A 12,158-nucleotide genomic window follows, 5' to 3' on the forward strand; every position below is an offset into this window, starting at 1 on the left:
AGACCCTTACATAGGATGCTTTCAATAAGTGATGCTGGGTTACTTGGAAATCCAAAAGGGCGAAATAGATCTCTGACCTCCGGCCACGCCATTTACAAGAACTTGTGATCCATCGTACATCTAACTGTGTACCCTAAGTCATTTAAGCCTCTAATAGGAAACAGAGAACACTCTAATAAAAGCGGCGAACCGCAAAAGAAAACATTGATTGAAGAGACTGGACTTCGTTAAGAAGAACTCCTGTTCGTTAAAAGCAAACCCAGTGCGAGGTGTCTTTGCTACAATAAAAATCTAAGTGTCCGACGCAGTCCTCGGACACGAGTCCCGGTGCACCCACCCAGCCAGCCAAGTGCCGCGGGACGGCCCGGCCCGGCCCCCGCGTGCCAGCGCCTCCCGGGACTCGCAGTGCCTCCTTCAGCCGGGAGGCTGGTGCGCTGGGGCCGCAGCTCCGGGCTCCGCCCCCGGGGGTTGCCTTCTCCTTAGAAGGCCAAGCCCCAGCCTCGCCTCTCGCAGGCGGGCGTCGCGCGGTGCGTTCCGCGCTGCCGGGCTGGGACCGGAACCCCCAGCGCGCGGGAAGCGGCGGGACCCTGCGCGTAGGTCCGGGCGCCCTCTGGACTGGCGCGAATGGAAGGCCGGAGGCCGGCGGAGGAGGCGCGGAGCACAGCCTGAAGCCTGCGCGCCCGCGACATGCGGCGGGAGAGGTGAGCGGGCGCCCCGGTGCCTGGCCGCGGGGACGCGGGGTGCGGAGGCGGCGGCCCCGGAGCCGGCAGGCCAGCGGGTCCCGGCTGGACGGCGCGCGTTCCGAGCCGGCTGGGCAGCCTGCGCCGCGTCCCCGCCCGCCCGCTCGTCTTGGAGCTGGAGCACTGCGGCCCCAGGGAGTTGGCTGTTTCCCCGCGGTGGCCCGGTCCCCAGCTGCCGAGGGAACTGTAAAACTGTAATTCAATTTGGAATCCCAAAGCGTATGACATCGTGTTTTTAAAGATCGGGGCACAAAAACGAAAGGGTGCCGGCAGCTGGCCGCGGCCCCTCCTGAGGACCGCGCCCAACCCGGCCTCCCGGTGCGCCCTGGCTCGCCGCGCCGACGCGGCCCGGACGCACGCGGTGGGGACCGCGGTGTCCCGCGCCCTGCCCTGCCGCGCGCCCGAGCGCGGGCCCGGCCTCCCCGCGGCCAGCCAGTGAGCCCCGCTGAGCGCTGTCTGCCCACAGGTGCGGCGCCCCCCGCCCGCGTGCCGGTCATGGAGGTGCTGCGGCGCTCCTCGGTCTTCGCCGCGGAGATCATGGACGCCTTTGACCGCTCGCCCACGGACAAGGAGCTGGTGGCCCAGGCCAAGGCGCTAGGCCGGGAGTACGTGCACGCGCGGCTTCTGCGCGCCGGCCTCGCCTGGAGCGCGCCCGAGCGTGCGGCGCCGGCCCCCGGCGGCCGCCTGGCCGAGGTGTGCGCCGTGCTGCTGCGCCTGGGTGAGTGCGGACCCTGCGGGCGGTCCCGGCTGTCACTCCAGACCCGGCCGACTGGGCGGGCCCGCCGAGTCTGGGGTCTGCTGAGCCCGTTCGTTACACCCCTGGGCCTCCGTTTCTCCGGGACAGAGAGGGGGCTTGCCCGGGTGCCCCCTGGTGCCTGGCCCGCCCTCTCGGGATGACCAGCTGGCACCGCCGGCACAGCCCCCACCCCTAGCCCTTCGCTGGCTTGACTCAGATTTCAGTCATTCTCGCCATAAACCATAGAAAGCTCCAGAAAGAATGATGTTTTAGTGTCTGAGCTTCAGAGTGACCCTTGTACTCAGCAGGGCTCAAAAATCCTTTGTGGGACCACGTGTCCGATGTTTGTTTTGGAAGATAGGTCTTTTGGTTGCTGGCTGAAATCCTGACACCGGATCTGGAGGTTGGAGGAGGCCAGCCGCTGGGAAAGTTGCGGAGCACTTGTTTCTGGGGCACAGGCCGCCCAGGGTCTGCACCCAGAAGGGAGACACAGGCAGACTCTTGCCCTGGGCTGTCCACCGTGCCCCAGCCAGATGCTGGGCCAGGGGAGGAGCCTGAGTGGGTGTGAGGAGAGCCGGGTCATTGGGGACAGGGGGATACCCAGCTCCCTGGGCTAACACTGGTGTGTCTGGGTCAAGGAGCAGGACTGTGTAGATCTGGCCTGCCCAGAAGTGTACAGGATAGAGGGTCAGATGATGTGGGGACCAGCACTGAGCTTCCAGGAGGGTGGATCCCATCTGGGAAGGGAAAGAGGGCCATATCTCAGGTGTGCAGAGGCAGCAGCGTGCAGGGGCTTGGGGACAATCTGGCTGTGGAGTCCTGTGACACCCATTTTCTGCTGCCTCTTCCAGCTGGGCTGAGGGCCACTCCAGGACATTCTTTGTCCTCCCCAGAGCCTGCCAGCCCTCTGGGACGGCTGGGAAGACATCCTGCCTGGCCCTGACCTGCTGTCTCCCTCTGTTCCCTCATTGCTGCTTTTCCCCCACAGGCCTTTGGCCTGGGCCTCTCAGCAAGCATAAGGCCCTTTCCACTGCCCAGCTCTGCCATGTCCCCAGCCAAAGGGGACCCTGGAGGGAGGCAGTTTGAACTCCAAGGTGTTCTTGTTACTGTCTGCTATCTCAGCTATTCAGGGTGAATGCTTCCACAGCCTGGCACTGTCTGCTGACCCCCAGCCTGGCTTTGTCCCACATCGTTCCCTGGGGCTCGTCCCCAGAGGCCCCCAAGGTCTGTGTTTGGGAACAGCCAGGCCAGCCTTGGGAATTTCCATGCCATGTCCCCACCCTCTGGCTGGCCTCTGGGTTCTGCTCTGGTTCCAGATCTTAATTAATTGGATGGAGCACAGCTGGCCCCAGGGATGTCCCGGAGGCTCTCATTGGCTGACTGGATAGTCAGCAGCACCCTGTTGGCTTTGGCTGGGACACCCGACCCAGGGCTGTGTGGGGTTCCCAGCACCTTGATCTTCCCAGTGCTTCCACCTCACCTCCCAGGGCCTGCTGCCAATGAGGCAGGCAGGGCCTGTGGGAAGCATTTCCCCCAACAGGGCTGGGCTGACTCGGTGCCACATGACACACCCGCTTGGTACTGGGAGCCCAAGTTGGAGAGTGGGTGGTGCTGGTAGCCCTCCAGCCATGGCTTGGTCTCTCCAGGTCCTTCACTAGAGCCACCACCAGGTGGTTCTGGGGCCTGAGCTAGGACCCCATGTGAGGCGCCCACCTGTTGGGGTCTCCCTGCCCAGCCCCTCCCCAGTTTGGGCTCTGGCCACCTGCCTGAGCAGCCCGGCTGCTTGCCTGCCAGTGAGTCACTAGGCAGACACCACCCACGCTGGGCAGGATTCCCACCCTAGGGCCTGGCCTGTCAGAGGCACCCACAGCACCTCCATGGCCTGTTTCCCTGGGGTTGGAGAGTCAGGCAAAGTCAGGGGTGCCTGACCTCTTATGTGCCCATGCAGGGGATGAGCTGGAGCAGATCCGGCCCAGTGTGTACCGCAATGTGGCCGGCCAGCTGCACCTCTCCGTGCAGTCGGAGCCCGTGGTGACAGATGCATTCCTGGCTGTGGCAGGCCACATCTTCTCTGCAGGTAGGCATGTCCACCCCAGGGGACCTCAGGGTGGGTCCAGTGGCTGTGGGACCCCAGGAGGCAGCCTTGTGGTGCTCAAAGTACCGTCTTGCTGCTGGGGTTGTCTGAATCTGGGAACAGACCAGCTCAGATGGTGCTGGCTTTTGTGGTCTCTAGTGGTTCTGAGAGCTGCTGGCCCTTGGGCAGCTGGCATGGGCCTCTCAGGCAACTGTGGTCCAGCACTGGTGGGCATGGCCTGCTCTGCAGGACTGCTGGGCCACCTGTCCTGGCGCTGCAGAGCCGGCTGTGGGCTGGAGGGGCCGGGTGCCCACTGCCAGGCTTGGACTTTTCACAGTGAGGTGCTGGGCCCAAGGGGAGTGTCCAAGAGGGAGCATCCTGGCCTCCAGTAGGAAGTGTTGGGGTGGGCTGAGCCCCAGGAGGAAGCCTGGGGCACAGGCGTCCTGGGCTGGTGGCACCCTCACCCCACTCCACCCTGGGGCTGCCCTCCAGATGGTGCCCTGTGGGTGGCCTCCTGGGTCTGTCTCCGGCCTTCAGCAGACTGGTTTACAAGCCACGGCCTGATTTTTTCAAGTGTGGCTCTGGCCTGCTGGTGTCTGCCATGGAGCTGGGGCCCTGAGTGGTGGTGGGTGTGAGCCCAGGAGGGGCCTGGGGAGGCGGAGCCCATCTTGGCCCTCAGCCTGAACCAGAAAGCAGCAGAGTACAGGCTGGGTCTGGGAGGTCCTGGGCGAGGCTGGGGTGGAGGGGAGGAAGGCAGGAAAGCTGGCAGGGGAGGGTCCCGTAGCACTAACTTCCTCCCCCGGGGTCTACTGCCTCTTAGGGTCCAGGGGGAGCCTAGGCCAGCTGCCCCCTCAACCCTTTGCTTCAGGCCCCTGGTGACAGTGTCCGTAGCCCCAGGTGGACTGTGTGACCTGCAGCTCTTTCTTGATCTCTCTGAGCCTGGGAAAATTAGGGCTTTGTCTGCCTCTCCAGGGGCCAGATGGCCCTTAGGACACTCCTCAGACCAGCTTGTGGCTGCCTGTCACACTGAACCCCAGCCCTCCTAGTCCCAGGGGCTCTGGGCCCTGAGCCTGCTGGCTGGGCCCTCTCAGCCCTCTCTGCCTGTGGCGTGCCCACTCTGCCTTGCACACTGGCTGCTTTCCTGCTGCGAATGCAGCCCGTCAGGTTCATCCCTGCCGGGACACTGCCACCCTGGCCTCCTCTGCTGCGGCCCCCTGGGGTGGCTCTGTGGAGCTTCTCCTGGTCTCCAGCCCCAGGTGGCAGGAGAGCCCAGTTCTGGGGCAGCAGCGACCACTGAGGCCCTTCCTCTGCGCTCCCGGGGCTTGGCGTCCACGCTGCTCCTTTCTTTTTCTTTCCTTAATATTTAATTTTTAGTTGTAGTGGGACACATACCTTTATTTTACTTGTTTATTTTTATGTGGTGCTGAGGATCAAATCCAGGGTCTCGCCCATGCCAGGCAAGCACTCTACTGCTGAGCACAGCCCCTGCCCGGTGCTCATTTCAGTGGTGAGATATCTTACCACAGAAGACCGGACAACAAGGGAACCCTTAGAAATCATTACCAACAAGGCATCCCACCTGAAAGATCAGCAGAGGAACTGGGTGTGGTGGGCACACCTCGAACCCATCTCAGCCACTGGGAGGCAGAAGCAGGCAGACTGTGAGTTCCAAGCCAGCCTGGGCAGCTCATTGAGGCCCTGCTCAGAACAGAGTGAAGAAGACTGGGGATGGGGCCCAGTCCCTAGTGCTGTGTGTTTCTCTGCATGCACGTGAAGAAAAGCACGATGTCCAAGTGGCCAGCACAGGGCTGGGGTGTGCCTTGGGCAGAGAGAGCCCAGTGCTCCAGGTCCTGGGCTCCACTCCATCCAGACGTGCACACACCAAGACCAGCAGGCACATGAGCCTCTACCCAGCACCACCAGCCATTAGGCATCCTCGTTCCACCAGGACGGCTTGGCCTGCAGCTGCAGGTAACCTGGAGAGGTGGTGTGGGCACGTTGGACACAGCCTGACAGGTCCTCAAAGCATTTTGTGGAGTTTCTGTGTAACCTGGCAACTCTAGGCAGATGCCCAAGACCTGGAAACGCGCACAGAGGTGGGAACAGCCCACAGGTCCCTCTGTTGACAAACAGATATGGACACCATTCAGTCATGGACAGGAGGGACAAGTGCCCTGCACCAGGACCCCGAGCACCCTGCTGGCATCTGGGAACACTCTGCTGAGCACAGAGGTGGAAGTAGGTTAGGAGTAGCCATGGGTCAGGGGACATGGGAATGGCCTGAAATTAGATAGTTGTGAACTGTGGGAATGTATAGAATGTGATTCTCCATGTCTGAACGATTATGGTAATGGAATGATGTCTTAATAAAGGAGAACAGGAAACCCAGGCAAGCAGAGCTACCAGACCAGCCCTGGACACCCCTCCTGCTGGCCCCTGTGGGCTCCAGCTGTGGGATTGTGGCCACCCACGAAGCATGCTGTTCTCTGCACATCAGGCCCCACAGAACACTCTGCCTTTTCCCTCTACTAGTGCCTGCTGCAGGCATGGGGCAGGCACCACGGTCAGGGGGCAGTGGGTCTAGAGACCTGCCTGGGCATGGTCAGGAGGCCCTGTTGCCCTGCTGACCTCAAGCAGAGTCCTGGGGTGGGAGCTCAGCCATGGAGGACCAGGGCTGACCAGGTGCACTGTCCTGGTAGCAGCTGGCCAATGGGGCCGTCTCAGCCAGGCTTGAGACTTGGGTTTGTCTGATAGGATGAAAGGGTTTCACACAGGGTGGTCCATGGTCTGAGCTCTTTCTTCCTGTTGAAGTGGGATGAGTGTGGCAGCGTCCCCGGCTGAAGTTGTAATTTGGTACTTCAGTGTAGTGACCCACCACCGTCCCCTGCGCCCAAGCCACGGGTCCGCGTGATTGCTGCACGTCTGTTCTGGACGTGGCGCACGGTGGTCTCGCCCAGTGTGCATGCTGCGCGTCTGGCTTCTTCCACTTGTCGTTTTGAGACCCTCACTGTGTTCACTTTGCTCTTCTCTGTGCTGGGGTGGAACCCAGGGCCTCACACTCTCTGCTCAGCCCTGTCCTTGTCTTGGAAGCACTCCTTTTCTCCCTGATTTATGAACTCACTTTATATATTCAGGAAGGCATCTAACACGTGGCTTGAGAGTACTTTCCCCCAGGGTCATTGGTCTGTCTTCCTGAGGTGGCCACAGCTCAGTTCTGCTGTTCCATGGGTTAGTGGTCCAGGGAAAGCTCTTTCCATGGGCCTTGGCTTCTTCATAAAATGGACAACGGTGCTGTCCAGCTGCAGAGGGATGAATGTGCCCTGGGAGTCCAGGCTGTTTTCTTCGTCCAGCCCCAAGGCTGCTGGACCCTGTGGGGAGCTGCCTCCCTGAGGCCTCCTCTGTCCATGAGGCTAGACAGGTTTCCTCCTGGGCCAGTGCAGGTGTGCAGGGGGCTGGGAACCTTGTCTGCCCTAAGGGTGGGCAGGACTGACCCACAGGAGACGGTGGCTAGGCTCTCACCAGGCTATCAGCTGGCCAAGTGCCACTGGGGTGCGGGCCTGTGGGAGCCACCTGGCTTCTGGGTACCTCACACTGACCAGCCACTCACCAGTGACTCTCTCTCTGCAGGCATCACGTGGGGCAAAGTGGTATCCCTGTACGCAGTGGCTGCAGGACTGGCTGTGGACTGTGTGCGGCAGGCCCAGCCCGCCATGGTCCACGCCCTGGTGGACTGCCTGGGGGAGTTTGTGCGCAAGACCCTGGCAGCCTGGCTGAGGCGGCGTGGTGGATGGGTGAGCCCCTGGGTGCGGGGCTGTGGGAGCTGGTGGGGTTATGGCGAGCTGGGTCCCTGACGCAGGGTAAGGGAGTGGAAAGCGCTCTGGGGCAGGCTCTGGGCTTTCTTCTGCTGCCTGGACCCTGCCACCCGCTCCAGTCCAATCTTGCCCGCCCCAGCTGAAGACCTGCTGTCCCTAGATGACTTGGGAGAGGTAGGACTCTGGCCCCCTCAGAGGGGAGATCCTGGTCCTGCCCAGAGCACCCTCACCTCCTCAGAGCCTAGCCTCCCCCCACGAGAGGAGGGTCACAAGGCCTAGAGGGGTGGGTGTCAGACCTCCACTATCTCCACGCTCAACTGGCCACCTGGGCCTGGGCAGACCATGGGTACTGCTGGACCTCGGCATGGAGGTGGGCTGCACCTGTAAAGGGGGTGGCAGGGCTCAGTCCCCCCATTGAGCCTCTGAGTCAAGGTCTCATGAGGTTGAGTTAAGGATCAGCTGGGACTGTGGTCCCAACTGGAGGCTGGGCTGCGGGGAGGGTGTTCTCCCAGAATGACCCCTGGCTCTGGCGTTCCCAGCAGAGACACCAAAGCTGCTGACCCCTCCTGCTGTCTTCTCTGCAAGCCCTGGCAGGCACCCTGTGCCCGGCAGAGAGTCCACTGAGCAGCACTGTGGCCAGAGTCAGCTGAGGAGCCTTCCTTTCCTTAGCAATAGAAAGGAAAGGGAGGGTGAGGACTAGTCATGCACCATCCTCCAGGACTCAAGTCCCAGGGCGTCTCCGCTCCTGCAAAACTCAGCCTCTGCTCCCACTCCCAGGGCAGGTCTGAAGCTGTCCCGTGGCCCTGGACGCCAGGCTACTGGAGACTCCTTTGGGGCAGCTGGGCAGCAGGAGGGTGTTTGGGAGCCCTGGTGCAGGTGGCTTCTCTCCTTCCCCACCCTGAGCTCCTCCCTCCTGCTGCCCAGTTCCTCAGGTGCCTGCAGTCCAGCCCCATCACCGCCTTCCTGCCCCAGGCAGCCTGCGGTTCACAGTGTGCTGGCTTTGTGGGTTGGTGCTGCTGAAGCTGGTGCTGGGCTGGCGAAGCCGGGCTCTGCTCTGACAGTGCCCTCTTCCCTCACAGACTGATGTCCTCAGGTGCGTGGTCAGCACGGACCCTGGCCTCCGTGCACACTGGCTGGTGGCTGCGCTCTGCAGTTTTGGCCGCTTCCTGAAGGCTGCCTTTTTCATGCTGTTGCCGGAGAGATGAGCTGCCCATCTGGACAGGAGCTGTGGCTTGGCCCCCTGGGTCCATCCCTGGAGGCCAGCCACACCTGGGAAGCATCTCTCCTCTCTGAGCCCCATCCCTCTGCAGACCCAGGCCCCTGGAGGGGTGAGTGGAGAGGGCTGCCTTCGGTGCAGCCGTGGCCCTTCTGGGGGACCCTGCAGCACATGCTCCCTGATGCCCCTGCCTCAGGAAGGGCCATCCCAGATACCAGCTGGCTGTGGTCCTCGGGGGCTGCGGGCCCTGCACAGTCCATCTGAGGAGTCTCTGCCTGCTGAAGTGGGAGGACTGAGCGCTCTGACCAGCTGTCAACAGCATAAGGCTCCCGTGCTGGTGGCCTCACCCATTTCTAGACGGGGGAAGTGCCCTGACCGTGGCGGAGTACTCACGTAGGTTCCAGGCCAGTGTCCTGACCAGTGGACCTGTGATCCTGTGGGCAAGTGGAACCCCCGAAGCTTCACCTCGGTGGAGGACGATCGTGTGCCCTGCTTTCCTGGTGTCCCCCTCATCCGGCTCCCAGAGAACTTGGACACCAGGAAGCCCAGCCCCGTGGAGTCCACTGGAGTCCAGGCTGGCCCAGGCAGGGTCCTGTAGCCCCAGCAGCCCAGCCCTGCTGAGTGGGGCCTGGGTGGCTGCACTCGGTGCCCTTCCTCTCTGGCTCCTGTCCCCAGGCCAGGAGCTGGAGCCTGCCTGCCTGGCAGAGAGGGCCCTGCAGGAAGCAGCCCCAGGCTCGTGCACGGGGGATGGGCAGAGCCTGGAAAATAAAGTCCCAACTGTGGTTTCATTTTAGACAGTCGCCCTCCTGCCTGGGGCACAGTGGGAGGTGTGTGGTTCTCTAGTCTGCTCAGATGGAAAGGTGGGTGCCTGTTCCCACAGCAGAAGGCGCTGGGAGTCCAGGGTGTGATGGGCAGTAGAAATGCACAGGACATTGCCATGGGTCACTGGTGCCACTAGTCAGGCCCCAGTAGGGTCCTCGGCCCTGGACTTTGCACACCTGGAATTCTGCCTGGGGCCTTCGAGGGCAGGGCTGGCAGCTATTTCCCAAGAGAGGCTTCACTGGACCCTGGCAGCTGAATCAAAGGGACAGTGAAGTGTGGGTGCTTCTGAGACCTCCTGGGGGGTGCTGTCCCCTGCTCCTGTGCTACCGGAGGCCCCCCGTCCCCTGCTCCTGTGCTACCGGAGGCCCCCCGTCCCCTGCTCCTGTGCTACCGGAGGCCCCCGTCCCCTGCTCCTGTGCTACCGGAGGCCCCCGTCCTCTGCTCCTGTGCTACCGGAGGCCCCCGTCCTCTGCTCCTGTGCTACCAGAGGCCCCCGTCCTCTGCTCCTGTGCTACTGGAGGCTCCCATGTGCACACACACACTAGGAACTGAGGCCAGGCTGCTCTGCAGCTGTCCTCTGGGCCTCTTCCACTCTAGCTCCCTCTGTCTATCTGCTTCCAGGCCGGCCTACACTCCCTGATTTTCTGATGCAGGGACATTCTCTCAAGGCCCATCTGACTCCAGGTTGGGCCACAGGATACTGTGCTGGCAGGTGGACACATGACCTCAGTCTCCCTTGTGTACAGCACAGGATTGAGACAGCCGACGCTCAAGGTTCTCTAGCCCTGCTGGCTTCCTGATGAAGTGAACCCCTCAGGTCTCTGCAGCCCATCCTCACCTGGTCCCCACCTTCAGGGCCCCTGCTGCTGTCCTGGCCCCTTTCCCATCCTGGGAAGTCCCACCTGCTGCTATCATGCACAGGGTTCCAGAGGCCTCTTGGCAGCTGTGTGAAGTCAGCTCAGGGTGCGCACTGCCTCTGCGTGGCCACCAGCTGGGTGGTCTTGGCACTGCCTGTCTTGGTGCAGGGTGGAGGAGCTGTGCGGCTCTGCAGGCTCCCATCTGCATTTCCTGGAGCAAAGCCTGTGGTCTGAGTCCAGCACAAGAATGTCTCCGCGCTAAGGACCCAGAGAAGTGGCAGGTTGAAGAGGCAGACAACAGTGGCCTGGCTGCAGGTCCAGCCAGAGGACATGGAGGAAGAGATGACCCGTCCTGGCAGTGACAGACTCAGCATCAGTGGAACAAGCACCATGAGCCCAATGTGAGGAAGACCAGGAATACCGTCAGGGCCTCAAAGTGGACATCAACAGGTAGAAAGAGAAACACAGTCCTGGGGGCCAAAGAGCAGCCATGATTCAAACATAACCCTTCTAAAAGCAGCAGACAAATCTAAGTCCCACAAATCTAAACAAGCTGACTGTAAAGATCATGAGAGGAGTAAAAATAGCCTGGACCGCCCTGGAACAGAGACGTCCATGACCACCCCAGGCGGCTCCAGGACAAGGGGGCAGGGCAGGAGCTGACCTCCATGCCCAGGAACGGAGTTCAAGGCAGGTGGCCTCTCCCCACCACAGGAGGAGGCAGCTTCCGACACTGACCCCTGCCACCAGGCCAGGCCAGGGGACTGCGGACCCTTCATAACTGTGGAGTGACCGGAATTGCCTACATGAGATTTTAAATCTAGGAGCAATAAATACAAAACACAAACTGGAAAAAACATCAGCCTCCGGGCCCAGGGCAGGCACATGAGGCTGCTGGTGTGGGCTCCCTTCTGGGGTGAGGATCTTTGGAAGGAGAATGGAGGCACAGCATTATGATAGCACTGAATGCCACTTTCAGATGTCAGAATGTGGGGCGGTGGCTGTGGCTCAGTGGTGGAGCACTCACCTAGCACGCATGAGGCACGAGGTTTGATCCTCAGCAACACATAAAAATAAAAAATAAAGATACTGTGTCCACCTAAAACTAAAAAAAAAAAAAAAAAAAAAAAAAAGCCAGAATGTTGGTTTCATGTAATGTGTATGTTATCTTAACCTAAAAAGGGTGACTTAAGAGAAAGACATTAGCGTCATTATTCCAATTCAAGGGTTCATGAGCTCTGAAAGTCAAGAAAATGTAAGAGAAATGGAGACCAAAACTACCCCCAGGACTTCATTTCCCACCCATTAGCTTGGTCCAGATCCAAGCTGGACAGCAGTCTCTGTGGTCCAGTGATGGGCAGCTGGGGTGCCAAGGCCAGCTCTGTGGAGGAAAGGCCACCTCTGAGCTGGCCAGGCAAGCCTGTAGTGAAGTCAGTCTTGATCAGACTGCAAGAAGCCAGGGAAACGATCTGGTCTGGGGACTGCGGGATGGGCAGGTCCTGCTGCCCAGTGGATCAGACTGCAAGAAGCCAGGGAAACGATCTGGTCTGGGGACTGCGGGATGGGCAGGTCCTGCTGCCCAGTGCAGCTGGCAGCCTAGGGAGCACCTGGCAGTTCCTGCATGTGGACATGCATACAGCTGCCCGGACAGCACTGACCCCAGGCAGGAGACCCTTTTCTAAACTGAATAGCTGTGTTGGTGACTTAAGCACAAAGAGAAATTAATTATTCCAATTGTATCATATTTTAATTTTATGCCTTCATTGGGAAAAGTATAGAGTAGCTCCCCAAAATATCAAACTTCAACAGCAGTCCTTATTGTAATTATTATTATTTTAAACTAATTATATTATCCTGTAGGATAAAGCAAATAGTGCTGTGATAAACCACTGTTTTCAGCT

At 60.6% G+C, this 12,158-nt stretch overlaps 1 protein-coding gene across 2 annotated transcripts; it reads left to right on the forward strand.

The window, feature by feature from the left end:
* Nucleotides 1-434: 434 nt before the first annotated feature.
* BOK (BCL2 family apoptosis regulator BOK) lies at nt 435-9,142 on the forward strand. Of its 2 annotated transcripts, none has more exons than XM_081262142.1 (5): nt 435-701; nt 1,207-1,458; nt 3,425-3,553; nt 7,178-7,341; nt 7,957-8,418. In XM_081262142.1, exons 2-5 carry the CDS (start codon nt 1,236-1,238, stop codon nt 7,984-7,986), a joined length of 546 nt encoding a protein of 181 aa, XP_081118268.1. In that variant the 5' UTR covers nt 435-701; nt 1,207-1,235; the 3' UTR covers nt 7,987-8,418. The 2 variants fall into 2 exon arrangements, with proteins under 2 accessions (XP_081118268.1, XP_081118267.1); XM_081262141.1 differs by lacking the exon at nt 7,957-8,418 and adding an exon at nt 8,442-9,142 and having other exon boundaries at nt 441-701.
* Nucleotides 9,143-12,158: the final 3,016 nt, after the last annotated feature.

The sequence above is a fragment of the Spermophilus citellus genome (genome assembly GCF_964194105.1).
Source record: "Spermophilus citellus genome assembly, chromosome: 11".
Classification (NCBI taxonomy): domain Eukaryota; kingdom Metazoa; phylum Chordata; class Mammalia; order Rodentia; family Sciuridae; genus Spermophilus; species Spermophilus citellus.

Bases quoted from the DNA above. Each gene is read 5' to 3' on its own strand.
- BOK (XM_081262141.1), top strand. From the start codon at position 1,236: ATGGAGGTGCTGCGGCGCTCCTCGGTCTTCGCCGCGGAGATCATGGAC. The intron at 1,459-3,424 runs GTGAGTGCGGAC...GTGCCCATGCAG, and splicing joins CGCCGTGCTGCTGCGCCTGG to GGGATGAGCTGGAGCAGATC. The intron at 3,554-7,177 runs GTAGGCATGTCC...CTCTCTCTGCAG, and splicing joins AGGCCACATCTTCTCTGCAG to GCATCACGTGGGGCAAAGTG.